Source organism: Serinus canaria, chromosome 10, assembly GCF_022539315.1.
Source record: "Serinus canaria isolate serCan28SL12 chromosome 10, serCan2020, whole genome shotgun sequence".
NCBI lineage: Eukaryota > Metazoa > Chordata > Aves > Passeriformes > Fringillidae > Serinus > Serinus canaria.
In genome coordinates this window covers 18,087,800-18,101,138 of record NC_066324.1, presented here as the reverse complement: position 1 = coordinate 18,101,138, position 13,339 = coordinate 18,087,800, and the positions used below count along the sequence as shown (strand labels likewise).

The 13,339-nt window shown below is 49.5% G+C and overlaps 1 protein-coding gene across 4 annotated transcripts in view; it reads right to left on the bottom strand.

Annotated features, from left to right (window-relative positions):
- The window catches only part of NEO1 (neogenin 1), a 171,225-nt gene that overhangs the window by 39,158 nt on the left and 118,728 nt on the right, over window positions 1–13,339 (bottom strand). For 2 of the 4 annotated variants that reach the window (XM_030228246.2, XM_030228247.2), the window contains exons 8-10: window positions 5,739–5,958; window positions 812–966; window positions 54–202 (exon numbers count right to left, since the gene is read on the bottom strand). In XM_030228246.2, coding sequence (XP_030084106.1) covers window positions 54–202; window positions 812–966; window positions 5,739–5,958 — 524 coding nt within the window. The remainder of the gene's footprint in view (window positions 1–53; window positions 203–811; window positions 967–5,738; window positions 5,959–13,339) is intronic. The other 2 variants (XM_030228249.2, XM_030228250.2) reach the window with 2 other exon arrangements.

Here is a 13,339-nt window from a genome sequence, read left to right as displayed (position 1 = left end):
CAAGGTGTGTGCAGCCCTTCAGGGCAGTGTGAGGGCTGCAGCAGGCCCTGTACCTGCTCTGTGTGCTGTCCCTTCTCCATGTAGTAGAGTTTGTAGTTCTGGATGTCCCCGTTGCCCGAGAGTGGCGTCTCCCAGGTGACAGTGACACTGGTGGGGGAGCTGGAGAAGGCGCGGATGTTGGGAGCGGGGCCGGGCAGCTGGACTGCAACACAAGGGGATCTCTGTTAGTGCCCACCCTGGCCAGCACCCAGGAAAAGGGGGGATCTTCCCATTGTGAGATTCCACGTGGATCCACTGCAGGCTGGGAGCAAATTTCCAAAGAATGACCCTCACGAGTGACTCGGCATTTGCCTGAAATTTTGGCTTTTTCAGTTAATGACCATTACCTGGAAAAGACAAAACTTCAGGGAAATGCCAAGTAAAAGCAAAAAGTATTCCTGTTAGAACAGTTTAGAGAATTTAGCAAGATGTTGGGAGCAGGGCTGGGCAGCTGGACTGCAACACAAGGAGAACTCTGTTAGCCCCCAGCCTGGGGTGCCCAGGAAAAGGGGGGATCTTCCCATTGTGACATTCCACATGGATCCACTGCAGGGTGGAAAGTGGGACCAAATCTCCAAATGTCCCATCAGTTCTTAATGCTGACAATAAATCCCACAATCCCACCGACACAGAAAATTTTTGGAAACTGTGATCTGCAAGTACAACTCTTAAAAAGCATCAGATTCTGGGAAAGGTTGTGAATGGGGAGAATAAAAAATCAAATCAGCATCAATGCCAAAGTGAGGAAAGCTCCAGGAACATCCTGGCTCACCCTCGGGCTGCGTTGCCACCTTGAGAGGTGCCGAGCTCTCGCCGGGGCCGTGCCGGTTCTGGGCCACAACGCGGAACACATAAACTGTCTCTGGCATCAGGCTCTGGATCATCACCTGCGTCTCTCCAGGACGACTCGTGTTTTCCACACGTTCCCTTTGGGAAACAAAAGGGTTGGGCACACACACCAGCACTGATTAGTAAGTGAGGAGTAGCTGCTCCTGTGGCATGTCCCATCTGAACGTAGCCGGTGTGTAAATGGTGTGAGATTTGCACTGTGCTCCCTGCACAGCACCACCAGCGTGTGCCACGAGTGCTGCTGACAAACTGCTCCCAATTCTGCAACTTCCCTTTGCACAAAGCCAAATGCACTGAAGGAACAGAATAAATTACACTTGACACCCACAAACTCGGAGTGGTTTCTTTGTTATTCCCATGACAGCAAGTGATAATTCACAGTGACAGTTTATCCTACAGCTCGGGAGCCAGCACAGAAACTATTTTAGCAGCAGGCACAGTCTGGCGAGATTTAGGGCATTCCTGTTAATATTGTGGGGCTGCTTTTTGGGGATTTTTCAAAGGAGCTGCTTTAACATGTTCTTCTGCCTCCAGCCTTGCCTTGGCTCCTTGCTGATGTCTGGATTTGTTCAGAACACCCAGGGCACGGCCATGGCACTGACACTGCTTCCACACAGGGTGGAGGTGAAGTGATAATTCCAACCTCCAGCAACTCCTGGAGGCAGACCCAGGGTGGCAGACCCCACAGAAGGAACACTCTTGGCAGGGGAGGGGGTATCTCTGCCAGGCCAGCATGCTGTGAGCTGGAAGCCCTGACTCAGCTGGCAGCACACAGGGCATGTGTGGGGCACCTGGAAGGGGCATTGCTGCTGCTCAGTGACCTCCAGCCAACCCTGGCAGCGGAACCCCCTGGGGAACGAGGCCTCTGCCAAACACCACCCAGGAAACTCCAGCTGCTCTTATCAGGGACTGAGGGCAAGATTAGGAGATCAATCATTAAACCAAGGGCAGCCTTTATTTCAAGGCACTGCCCTGCAGCTGAGCTGTGTCTGGGTAACGCCGTCTGTCCGTCCTTGCCCGGGAAGGAGCTCCCTGGGAATGCCAAGAACTCCAAAAGGAGCAAGCAGGAACTTCCCCCTGAGCAAATGCAGGGCTCTGTGCCTGCTCTGAGCACCATGCAGCCCCTCTGGGCTGCCAGGCTCCCAGGGACAGGGATGGGCAGGGACAGGCCAGCCTCAGCCCCAGTGACACTTGTTAAAGCATTTCTGACACAGCAACTCCAGCAGAACCATCCCAGGCTCCCCTTCCTCCCTTCCAGCCACTCTGCTTCAGTTTCTGTCAGGGAAATAGGATCCCAAAACTCCCATTTTTAATTTTTTTTTTTTTTTTAACATCCAATGGTGTGGTTGATTTAGCAGAACCTGGCTGAAAACATTCTGAAATCCCTGTTGGTTTCTGCACTATTAAACTGTATCTATAGAGGGGAACAATGCACTCTCTGTAACTAAATACCTATTTACATCCATTTTCTAGAATGTTCCCCTTCATGAGCTCAGCTAAAATGGCACTGCATAAACAGCTTCATTTATTTCAGCTTTTTATTAATTTTCATTGCTAATTTTTCCAGTTGGAGCACAACATTTTTTTGCAAACACGTTTCCAAGTGGAGCTTCCTTTAGACATGCTGTAGCTACAAGGATGGGATCTGAGAGCCCAGCCTAAGTGCCAATGGATTCACAGCTGTGAGGTAACATCCAGCTCCCATTAACATGCAAAATGTAGCATTTTCTGTCTCAAGTGCCAGTGCACTCCCTGATTTGATCTAAGAAAAAATGGTAATCAGCAAACCAAGGTTAATATTTAAAATTAGGGGAAAAAAATTACTGGAAAGACAGCATCTACCAAAAATAAATAGGCATGTCACAGTATTGCAAATTTTCAGTAATAACCAGGGATGTGGCTTCACAACAGCTTGGCAAAACTAGGGAGAGATTAATCTAATTAAGTGCTGAGTGAATCTTTCCTTTATGGCTGCTCCTGGGGAGCCTGGAGCACCTTTCCCAACGTGCTCAGGTTGGGATAACAGGCACCAAGCAGATGGGCCCAGGAATAACTGCAGTAGCCTGCAGATCCTTCCAACTGCTCCATGGCTCCACTGGAACCCCCAGCTCAGGAGCTTTGGGAGCTCCAGGGTCACAGGAAGAGCCTTCAGTGCAACCCCAGGAGTTTGGCTGGAGGTGCCAAGGTTAAAGCTGCACTTGGATCTAAAAAAGCATCTCTGGGGAGCTGTTAGGGAGTGGGTATTGTGTGTGCCAGCTGTGCCAGCTGTGGGGCCTGGCAGGGAGCTCCAGAGGCATTCTGAGTGTGATTACACACAATTAAGCTCCATTTGCTGTGTCTGGAGCACACCACAGTTAACTGTGAATTCAGCAGTGTTGCAACATCCCACATGTGGAATTTACTACCTCAGACCAGCAATGTGCTGTTTTTATTCTTTTAATGTGCCATTATTTCTTTTTTTTTTTGGTCCAAATCTTGAAGTCTGGGGTTCTTCTGCCTGAGTGCTTGTCTAAAGTTCCCCAGAATTAAAGCTCCCTGCAGCACTTGGGAATTCTCACTCCCTTTCCAGGGGAGCTGCCTTGAGTGTGGAGTAAAATAGCTGAGGGTGAAACAACCCTGCAGCTGTGTGAGACAGGAACTTCCCTCTGATCAGATTCCCCCAGGTCCCCAGGGGGTGTGACAGGGGCCACCCCTCACTCCCAGCTCACAGCCTCCAGGGGAGCCTCATGATGTCACCAGGCCAGGGTGGGACAAGTCACAGCTGGTGACACTGGACAGCCCCTGAAGGAGAAATGTCCCCTCCATTGCTGCCTCCTCCCTTTGCAATGCTCCTCTTGGAATCACAAACCAGGCTGGGTTGGAACAGAATTGAAAAGTGATCCAGAGCCACCCCCTGCCATGGCAGGGACACCTTCCACTGTCCCAAGCTGCTCCAAGCCCCATCCAGGCTGGCCTTGGGCACTGCCAGTGATCCAGGGGCAGCCACAGCTGCTCTGGGCACCCTGTGCCAGGGTGGCACCCTCCCTGGGATGGATGGGATATTCTTCAATATCCCATCCATCCCTGCCTGATGGCAGTGGGAGCCATTCCCTGTGTCTTGTCCCTCCATCCCTTGTCCCCAGTCCCTCTCCTGGAGCCCCTTCAGGTCCTGGCAGGGGCTCTGAGCTCTCCCTGGATCCTTCTCTTGTCCAGGTGAGCACCCCCAGCTCTCCCAGCCTGGCTGCAGAGCAGAGGGGCTCCACCCTCAGAGCATCTCCATGGCCCCCTCTGGGCTCTCTCCAGCAGCTCCAGGTCCTCCCTGTGCTGGGACCCCGGGGCTGAGGCAGCTCTGCAGGTGGGGTCTCACCTGAGAGAGGGGCAGAATCCCCCCCAAGTCCAAGGGGCAGAGGTGAGGGGGCACTGCCATGGTCCTGGGTCTCCCCTCCCTGAACACTGAAGGAAGCTGAGCCAGCAGAGGCCAAGGCAGCTGGAACTTTGAACCCTCAGAGGATTTGGGTGTTCCTGAACACTTCCCACTGTCCCAGGGTGCTCCAAGCCACATCCAGCCTGGAGCACCTTGGATATCACCAGACTGAGGGAGTAACAGAAAAACAACATTTGTGAGGCAAATCAAATGTTACAGATTGCCTCAGTTCACTGCCATGAGCCTGGACAAGATGTCTATCCACAGGACTGAGGAAGAGCAGGAATTCCCCTCTGGAGTGTTTTCTGTTCCAAATGACTTTGTGTCTCACACTCTCATCAATAAAGTGAACAGATAATTTTCCCTTGAGTAATAAATCTGATAAGCTAATCTGCAATTAATTAAGCATTGCTCCAAATGAATGTTCGCTTCAGCTTCCTCAAACTTATCACAATTTGAAAGTGTAATTCTGAGCAGTAGATCCCATCAGGAAGGAGAAGGGATAGATTGATATCATCCATTGGGATAATCCATCACAAGTGATGATTGTGAGGATTTGTGTTTACAGCAGTTCTGAGGAGGGAACTGGCACTTAGCACTGACCACAGGGTTTAACCAACACCCACCACAGCTGGCCCTGAGTCAGGGGGGATTTGCAAGGCTGATGTGCCTCTTGCTCCCAGCATGGCCTCCAGGGGATGTTCCTGTGCTCCCTGAGGAGCTGTGACACTCCTGCTGCTCTGTCCCCAACAGGCTGCTGAAGGCAGGTGGCAGCTCTTGGAAGGTTTGCAGCCAACCCAACCCTGCTCAAGCACTGCCTGTGCAACCCCTCCAGGGGTGTGCAACCCCTCCACTGCCTGTGCAACCCCTGCACTGCCTGTGCAACTCCTCCAGGGGTGTGAAAACTCCTCCAGCAGTGTGAAAACTCCTCCAGCGGTGTGCAACCCCTCCACTGCCTGTGCAACCCCTCCACTGCCTGTAAAACTCGTGCACTGCCTGTGCAACTCCTCCAGGAGTGTGAAAACTCCTCCAGGGGTGTGAAAACTCCTCCAGGGGTGTGCAACCCCTGCACTGCACTGCCTGTGTAACCCCTTCAGGAGTGTAACTCCTCCACAGCCTGTGCAGCTCCTCCAGGAGTGTGCAACCCCTCCATGAGTGTGCAACCCCTCCATGAGTGTGAAAACTCCTCCACAGCCTGTGCAGCTCCTCCACTGCCTGTGCAGCTCCTCCACTGCCTGTGCAGCTCCTCCACAGCCTGTGCAGCTCCTCCACTGCCTGTGCAGCTCCTCCACTGCCTGTGCAGCTCCTCCACTGCCTGTGCAGCTCCTCCACTGCCTGTGCAGCTCCTCCCTCCAGCAGAGTCAGGAGGGAGGCAGAGGAACACAACCCCTCCAGCAGAGGCTGTGCCAGCAAAGGCCAGGAGAGCCCTCCCCAGGTGAGTGCTTACCTGTTGATGCCCTCCTTGGTGTAGAAGATGGAGTAGGTGAGGTTGTCTCCGTGCGGGTCAGAGGCCGGTGGGCGCCAGGTGAGGCGGATGAAGCGGGTGGACACCAGGGTGGCCACGACGTCCCGCGGGGCCGAGGGCAGGGGTCCCGCTGGGGCTGCTGCTAGATGGTCATTAGTGGCACTGGTCAGTGAAGTGGGAGGTAATGTTGGGATGGCAACATCTTGGCATGTGCAAACATTGGGGAATATGAAGGGCAAACATCACCACGGTTTAAAAAAAAAAAAAAAAAGAAAAAAAAAGAGAACAGAAGAAAAAAAAAACGTAAAAGAAATAAACAAAACCACGATGGGAAACAGAAGAAAATGAACACACAAAAAAGGCCATTAAACTGAAGGCTGACATGCAGGCAGAGGTAACTACTGACCACTAATGGGGAGTACAGGACACGGCACTGTCAGGCAAGCAGACCAAATCTCCACTGTAATGGAAGTGGCAGGGGAGGGAAGGGTGGAACTGGGGGTACAACAGACCTCAGGAGAGGATACCAGCAGCAAACCACAGTGTCATTGCTTTGGGAGCACATGTGTGACAGTAAACCCCAACCTCTGGTAATTACTCAATTGCACAGCCAGACCCCACTTCCTACTGTAGCTCATTCACGTGCACAACTCATTTAAATGATTCTCAATCATAACAAAATGACAGATGAAAACACAGAATTCCTTCCAGTGCAAACTCATCCAGCCAAACCCTGCAGTCCAGACCTGGCTGGGCTCTGCTACTGCCCGTGGCACTGGAATTGCAGCCCTTTTCCCACTGTTTTCCTGCCATCTTCCTCTGCCCCACAAGCCCCATTTCATCCTTTTACAGAGACTCTAACAAGCATAAACAACTGTTGCTCTGGATTATATCCACACTCTCCAAACTTTCAGCCTCAGTCATGTCTTCCTATGTTGCTACTCCAAGGCAGGATAAACCAGGGATTATTGCATTAAAAGGTTGGTGATTTAACAGCACAAGCTGAACCATAGGAAGAGCCACTCTCACTCCAAATCCTATTAAAGCAATCCAGCCAGTAAATGTAACAGTGAGATTCTGAGCAGCTGGACCCCAATTACCACTGAGGATTCCAAGCAGCACAATTAGTAACAAACCCCCAAAGCTCAGCATACATGGAATTTTTCTGCATTCTGAACTATTTACCAAGCTTAAGCCACCTGATGACATCTTCCACATGGGAATCCATGCTGCCAAATACATTTATTTTTTCATTAATTATGGAAACTAACTAAAATTGCTCTGCTTTTCCCCAAAAAGAAATTCAGGACTAGAAGAGCTTGTTGAGCTGCAGCATCTCCACCAGAACATGTGGATTTGTGTTCTGATGCACAATGAGAAAACCCCCCCAAAAAAACCTGACTAAAGGAGAAAATGTTGTCTGAATGACCAAACCTTCAGGGATAAACACTGGGGAGTCTTCCATCAGCAACAACCTGAGTTAAAATTGTCAAAGCCCCTTGCCTACCCAAGCTTGGGAGGTCCTCAGCTGGCAGAACTCTGATTTTGCCTGGTCTGTTTCCTGACAGAGACCTAAGAAGCAGCCATGGGTTTTATCAGATTTGTACAAGGTGACACCAGTCCGTGGGCAGAACTGGAGACAGATCCCAGAGCCAGGACCATTTTGGTATTCCAAATACACATCCCACAGACACATACTCCAGGGTACCTCCTTAATTATCCCTTCCACACTCTAACAGCTAAAGATCCCAATTAAGAGCTCTCCAGCAGCCCCTCCTGATCAATACACGACACCATTAATTTCACATTCATTGCAAAATCTATTTTTATCTAACCCCCCTTTTTATGTCCCCTCATTGCATTTCTTGCAGGAATGCACCACTGTCAGCTCCTCTGGCCTCAGCCAGGCCCCAGGGATCCCTTGCTGCTGCAGATCACTCAGAGAGCCCTGGATGGGGCCAGGGGATCTTCCCAAAGCATCTCCCTGCTCCTGAATGACATTCCAGGGCTGATCCAGACTTTCCCTGGGTTTAAATCCCAGCCCTTGCCATCAGCTCCCTTGGACTGGAGACCTTCTCACTGCACCTTTCCCACTGAGGAACAAGGGATGGAACTGCCTGGTGTCCATGGCTTTCAGCACTATTCCCACTGGCCTGCCTGATTTCAAATCCCAAACACTCCTACTTGGGCTTCTCTCACCTGTCAGGTGATCTGCTTCAAATTACACAGCTTTGATGCAAAACCCACCCCTAACCTACCATTAAAATCCCTTCAGTTGAGTTGAAGTGGAATATTTTTTAAATCCATCTGCTCCATCTAAACCCCATCCCAACACATTTGTGTGGATTTCTTCCCCCAGCATGAAATGGATCCATCTTTTGTGCAGTGATGTGCACACAGAGCTGAGGGGTCTGGGAGAGCTGCCAGCATTTCCCAGAGAACAGACACCCAGTTCCAACCCTGTGCAAGGCTCAGAGCAGGAATGTTCCTCCCACAGCATGACAGGAGAGCACTCACAGACAACACAACCCTGAAAAATCAGCTGAGACCCAGAGAGAGCAGCAAGGACCTGAAAGCCTCCAGGTGAGGGGAGCAGGGCCAGGCCCAGAGCTCCCCAAACACTGCACTTCAACACTCCTGGGGCTGCCAGGACCTGGGGGAGGTACCCCAAAGATGAAGGGATTTCCTTCCTTTATCCCTGTGTTTCTACAAGTGCCTCAAGGGCTGTTACAGAGGCTTCATCCCCAGCTGGGTGAGCAGAGCTGAGCACTCAGAGCTGTCTTAATGAGCAATTACACCCCAATTAGCTCCAACACCAATCAGGGAATGGCTCTGTCCCTTCCAGCTTTCAGCACTATGGAAGAAGCAACTCAAGTCTCTTCTTTCCAACATCTCCATCACTTCTCACACAGTAGCTCCAGCTCTGGGCTGGTCTCTGCAGTTATTCCTACACAGTTCTCATGGATCTCATTTTTTAAAAGCACATTCAGCAAGTGATTTGTGCTTTGCACCACAATTTATCTCCTGCTGTGGAGGAACTGGAAGCAGAGGGATGCTGGAGCTCCTACACACCTCCAGCAGCAGAGTTCCAGCCCTGCATCCTGGCCACTGCAGCAATTCCCAGCCACACCAGAAACAGAATTTTTTAACTTTGTCCTAGACATGATTTCCCTGTGGAAATGGTTTTCCCCCACCCTCCAGCATTCCAAGGCACAGGAATCTGTTTGTGCTGCTCAGGTGACACCAACAGAGCCAGCCAAGGCAGCCCCAGAGGAATGCCAGGGATGCAGGGTGAGAGGACATCCCAGCTGCTGACCCTCAAGCCCTTCTAGCAAAGCTGCCCTTCCCAGACATCAAACTCTACAACTGTTTTATCAAAATATTTTGCAGGGTGTGCAAACAGCCCCAAGGATTTGGACTGGAATCAATCAGTAACAAGGTCTGAACTGCCCCAGCACTGGGCTGTGACACCCAAGAGGTGAAGGTGGGTGCACTGGTGTGACCCCACCTTTTCATCCTGCATGGGTAACAAAGAGAGGGAGCATGCCCAGAGAGCTGCTCCAGGGCCACCACCCAGGAGATCTTTTCTAAACAACTCAGCCACACCTGCAAACCACTCACTGCACCCTCTGGCTGTTATGAAATCACTGGAAATACTTTCCATGCTGTGTTCAGATTTCCCTTTTCCTGCCTTCCCCCCATTGGCATATCCAGGCTTCCTCCTGTCTGGTAACAACACTGCAGTGATCCCATCAGCTCAGCACAAGGGGGGACAGGAATGTCATCTGCTCCAGCCTCATCTGAACCACTGGGGACGCTCCAATCCCCTGGGTGCCCACCTGACAGTGCCACCACCTGTGTTACCATGATATTTTCTGAAAATTCCAAGTTTTTGCCCAGGATTTTTCTCCTGAGAAGCCTCAGAAAAGAATGAAAACAATAATTATCTGGTTGAGTTGGAATGTGGTCTGGAGGTTGTTGATCCAACAGGTGCATCTTTGGTTCCATGTGCATTGTGTTGATTTAATGGCCAATCCCAGCCAGCTGTGTCAGACTCCGAGTCTGTCACAAGTTTTTATTCTCATTCTTTTCTTGCCTTCTGATGTATCATTTTCTCTATTTCATCAGCATAGCATTCTTAATAGAATAAAATATCATAAAATAATAAATCAGCCTTCTGAGAACCTGGAGTCAGATTCCTCATCCTGGGGAACCTCCAAACTGCACACAGCTGCCTCTAAGGCTGTGGAAATGCAGGGATTCACAGCCACAAACACCTGCAGAGCTGTTTAAGGGTCATGTTTAGGCTCTTCTGGCCATCCCCAAGTGTTTGCAAGTCCTCCTTGCAGCACGTGCCTGAGGAGAATGCTGGGATTCCAGAAGCAGGAGAGGCACCAGGGGGTGATCCAGGTGTTCCTGGAGCCCAGTGCATCACCCCATGGAGCTCTGGAGCAGCTCTCACCCTAAACACCCACCAGGGAGCCAAGAGCAGCCCCCAGCCCAGGGCGTGGAGATCCAGGAGTCCCTGGGGGCAGTCAGGGGTGAGGAGCAGGAATGGGCTGGGAAGGTGAAGGAACCAATGAACCCTCAAGGGAGGGATGGAGCCTGCACAAAAAGGACCTTCCCAATGGAATCATTCATGGGGACAACAAGGAACAGGGGCACCAGTTCATACAGAGAGGAGGAGAAGAGCAAGTCCTCCCTTGGAAGGACTTCAGGGTGGATTTTAGAGATTTGAAACATGATTTTAGCAACAAGGATCTATTATAACTAAAAATAGCAAGAAACTATTTTGCCAACAAACCTTTTGGAAAAAAAAAAATTACCCAGGACATTCAGATCTCAACACCTCTAATATTTTAAGTGTATTCCCTAAGAAAAAAGTTCCTAAGAGGCACCAAATGTTTATTTTTGACTTGAGGTATTCATATAAAACTGTGTACTCAATAAAAAATATTCCTCCCATAAATCTATTTAAGTGGTTCCAGAAAGGTAATAAAGACTTCCAGACTTTTTCTTTTACCTCCTGCACTGTTCTCCTAAATCTGAACTTTGGTTCATGGAAGGATGGAAGGATTCAGCTCAGATCAGGATTAAGCAGCTGTGATGCTGCAAAGAGTCACAATCAAATCCCACTGATTTCATTATGCTCATCCTATTTGAAAATAACAGCAGCACTTGGCTGCAGTGCAATAATAAACATGAAATAATAACATGAGTAAGTTCACACTACACACCACCCTTCAAAATGTTGCTTTCTCTATTTTTTTTGTCCATGTTTTTGTTTGTATCCAATTGTGTCCTTGTTCAAATGCTTCAAACATCCATTTCCAGCAGAAGAGATCACCTGGTTACTGCCAGCTGTTCCCTGAGTGATCCCACACTCACACAAAACCACATCACCTGGCCCAGGTAATTTCTCTCAGAGTGCTGAAGTTGGTCTCACCAGCTCAGCTGTAATTATGGAATTAACTTCTGCCCTTGGGAAAACTCATTTAAAGAAATTTCTGGGACTCTCTCCTCAAACTGATGCTTTTGTGCAAAGCTGGAACAGGGAATGAACAGATGTGGGAAGAAGAGGGTGGAAAGTCATTTCTGCTTTCTAGAATGAACAGAAATGTCCTGGATCCCCTGGATTTCCAAAGACAGCCACCACCACCCCCTGGTGTAAGTCTCAGCCCCATGTCTGATAACAGAAAATGCCTTCCAATTTAGGATTTTGTAGACTTAATTATTCTCCATCAGCTAATTTAAACTGCAGAACTTTGTGGACTCAAATCTTGGAAATTGGAGATGTGTGGAATTTGGAAATGTGTCAGAAAGACCAACAGGCCAGTGGTGGAGCCAGCACCTTGAGGGAAGCCCAGGTGGCCACAGAGCCACTGAGCAGAGCATCCTCTGGGAATGACACCTGCAGGAGGCACAGAGCAAAGGGCCCAGGAGCTGAGCCCACATTTCCCTGCCTCACCTCACTCAAGGGAGAGGGGAGAGGGCAAAAACCCCATTCAACACTTGGAATAAATTTTGTCCCTCACACACTTAAAACACCAAATTTAACTCCCACCCCGGGGAACAGACCCTCCCCTACCAATACCTCTCATTTTCCTCATAAATGAAATGGAGATGCTTCCTGATTTATTCTTCTGTGCTGACACATTTAGCTTGGAGCAGACAAAATGCCTTATTTTCAATTTTTAATTGCCTTCGATTAATTTACATCACCACTGGGAGTGAGAGCTGTTATTTACTCTTCACTCAATGCACAAATTGAGTGCAAAAAAAAATCCCCAAAAAATCCAGCACAAGCAAGTGTCTAACTGCCACTCACTGATTCTGATTTTTAGGCATTTATTTGGTTCTGTTTCACATTGTGAACAGGCACTGCTGGGTGCTCAATAAACTGGCATATATAAAAATAGTGAGAAACCCATTCTGACTGGGAGCCTGTATTTTAAAGGAAGTCATAAAACCCCTCCTGATAACGAGCCCTCCTCCCCTTCCTCTTTCAACATGAAATGCTTTGGTGTAGAGGAAACAATTTGATTTTTTCCTGTCTCATAAAACAGCCTTTCAAGAGGTGTGCCAGCCCTGCTGACGCATTCCAGGACAGGCAGCAGGAACCCCCTGGCTCCAAGCACAGCCCAGAGCTCCAGGGGAGGATGGAAAGGGAAAAAAGCCCTGCAGGGATTTCAGTCATGAGATTCAGGTTATTAAAAAAAAGGGAAATAAGCCAAACACACCTCACCTGTCCCTAAGGAGTTTAGAACTGCTTTGAAACACATTTTGTCATTGGAAAGAAATTCAAACCATAACAAAGTTGTAAAATGATGGGTATGACCTTCAAATTCAGTAGTGAAGATTCAATTATTTAAAGAATTAAATGTTTTTAAACAAATATTCCTTAAGAAAAAGAATCAAAAATCCAAACCCACATCTAGAACCCGAGGCAGAAAAACTGCCTGGAAGTGTCCCCAAAAAACCCTGGCCAGGGTTTCCTCTTACTCTGAATATTCATCAGTTGAACTCCTCTGAAGAATTAAAAAAATCTCTTGAGAGCAGCAGAGCCTGCAAGAGTGTTCTGCAATCTGCTTTTAATAATGGCAGCAGAGCTGTGACTTGATTCTCAAATGACTGAGCTCTGTTCAAGCCCAGTGACAAACAAACCCCTGTGTGTGCAAAGGATTCAGCTCTGCACAGCCACTGGCACACCTGAAGAGCTCAAGATGCCTCTAAAGTTCCTCTGGGTCCTACCAAAAACTCCTCAGGTGCCCCTGGGCACATCCCTTCCCTTCCCACAGGGATGCTCAGCTGGCACTCCCGAGGGAAAGGGCTCACACAGTGCTGGGAGCTCTGGGAATGGGGCAATAATCCCCAATAATCCCCCAAATGCCCCCTAATCCTGCAGGCAGGCAGTGCAGGAATTGCTGCTGTGCTGGCAGAGCAGGAGCAGGACACCCCTGGCAGTGCCAGGGCCAGGCTGGCAGGGGCTTGGAGCACCCTGGGATGGTGGAAATGTTCCTGCCATGGGATGGGCTTTGAGGTCCCTGCAGCCCAAACCACCCTGGGATTCCATGACCATGCCA